The sequence below is a fragment of the Olea europaea genome, chromosome 2, assembly GCF_002742605.1.
Source record: "Olea europaea var. sylvestris chromosome 2, O_europaea_v1, whole genome shotgun sequence".
In the NCBI taxonomy this organism is placed as follows: Eukaryota; Viridiplantae; Streptophyta; class Magnoliopsida; order Lamiales; family Oleaceae; genus Olea; species Olea europaea.
Genome location: NC_036238.1, coordinates 18,258,057 through 18,259,397, shown reverse-complemented (window position 1 = coordinate 18,259,397; position 1,341 = coordinate 18,258,057). Strand labels below are relative to the sequence as shown.

The 1,341-nt window shown below is 42.0% G+C and overlaps 1 protein-coding gene across 1 annotated transcript in view; it reads left to right on the top strand.

The window, feature by feature from the left end:
* The first annotated feature begins 6 nt into the window (after nt 1–6).
* Nucleotides 7–1,341, top strand: part of LOC111373276 (serine/threonine protein phosphatase 2A 57 kDa regulatory subunit B' beta isoform) — a 4,180-nt gene continuing 2,845 nt past the window's right edge. Inside the window, exon 1 of the mRNA XM_022995782.1 lies at nt 7–1,337. Within this exon, the coding sequence (XP_022851550.1) occupies nt 224–1,337 (1,114 nt within the window). The 5' untranslated portion in view covers nt 7–223. The remainder of the gene's footprint in view (nt 1,338–1,341) is intronic.

Sequence of the window (1,341 nt, the reverse complement as noted above, 5' to 3'; positions counted from 1 at the left end):
CCTTTCTCTCTATCACTCCCTGAATATTACAGGTTTAGATCCATTTATTTATTGCATAATTACCTTTATATTTCTTCGTCCAATTTGATCTCCCTTTCCGGGTGTTTTTTTCCTCATGATTTAGATTTTATACACATCAATTAATTATATATACAACGTATATTGTGTATAAATGCATTTTTGGTGTTTAAGGTTAGGGTTTTAATTGTTATAGAGGGGGAAGATGTTCAATAAAATCATGAAGAGAGGCCACCGTAAGGTGCCCAAACCGGATGGCGCCGCTGTTGATTATTCCTATGCTCCGACTGGACGGAGTTCCGGTCCTGTCTCTACCTCCAATGTTGTTGTTAACCATGCTTCCCGTGGTGGTGCGCCGCCTGTTTCGTCCCAATTTCAGCAACTTCCTGCCACAGCCGGAATGGTCCCTCTTCCCGGAACCATTGAGAATCTACCTATGTTCCGGGATGTCCCAGTTACCGAGCGGCAGAGTTTATTCTTGCGGAAACTCCAAATCTGCTGCTTTCAATTTGATTTCTCGGATACCCTTAAGATGGTGAGAGAAAAGGAGATTAAAAGACAAACCCTTGTGGAGCTTGTAGAGTTTATTCAATCTGGGTCCGGTAAAATTTCTGAAAGCAATCAAGCGGAAATGATACGAATGATATCCTTGAATATTTTGCGATGCTTGCCTCCGGCCTCCCATGAAAACTCAGGTTCGGAAAATCTAGACCCCGAAGAGGAAGAGTCTTACCTCGACCCTTCTTGGCCCCATTTGCAGTTGGTTTATGAATTGCTGTTGCGGTATGTGGTTTCATCTGATACAGATACGAAGGTTGCAAAGCGATATATTGATCATTCTTTTGTGCTGAAGTTGCTTGATTTGTTTGATTCGGAGGATATGAGGGAGAGGGAATATTTGAAGACAATACTGCATAGGATATATGGGAAGTTCATGGTGCATAGGCCATTTATTAGGAAGTCAATAAATAATATTTTCTTTAGGTTCATATATGAGACGGAGAGGCACAGTGGCATTGGAGAGCTTTTGGAGATTCTTGGAAGTATAATTAATGGATTTGCACTGCCAATGAAGGAGGAGCACAAATTGTTTCTTGTCCGGGCTTTGATACCACTCCACAAGCCCAAAACAGTAGCAATTTACCATCAGCAGTTATCATACTGCATTACACAGTTTGTGGAAAAAGACTACAAATTGGCAGATACCGTTATAAGGGGTTTGTTGAAGTACTGGCCAGTCACCAATTGCCAAAAGGAAGTTCTTTTCCTGGCAGAACTTGAGGAAGTTTTAGAGGCAACCCAGGCTGCAGAGTTCCAGCGTTG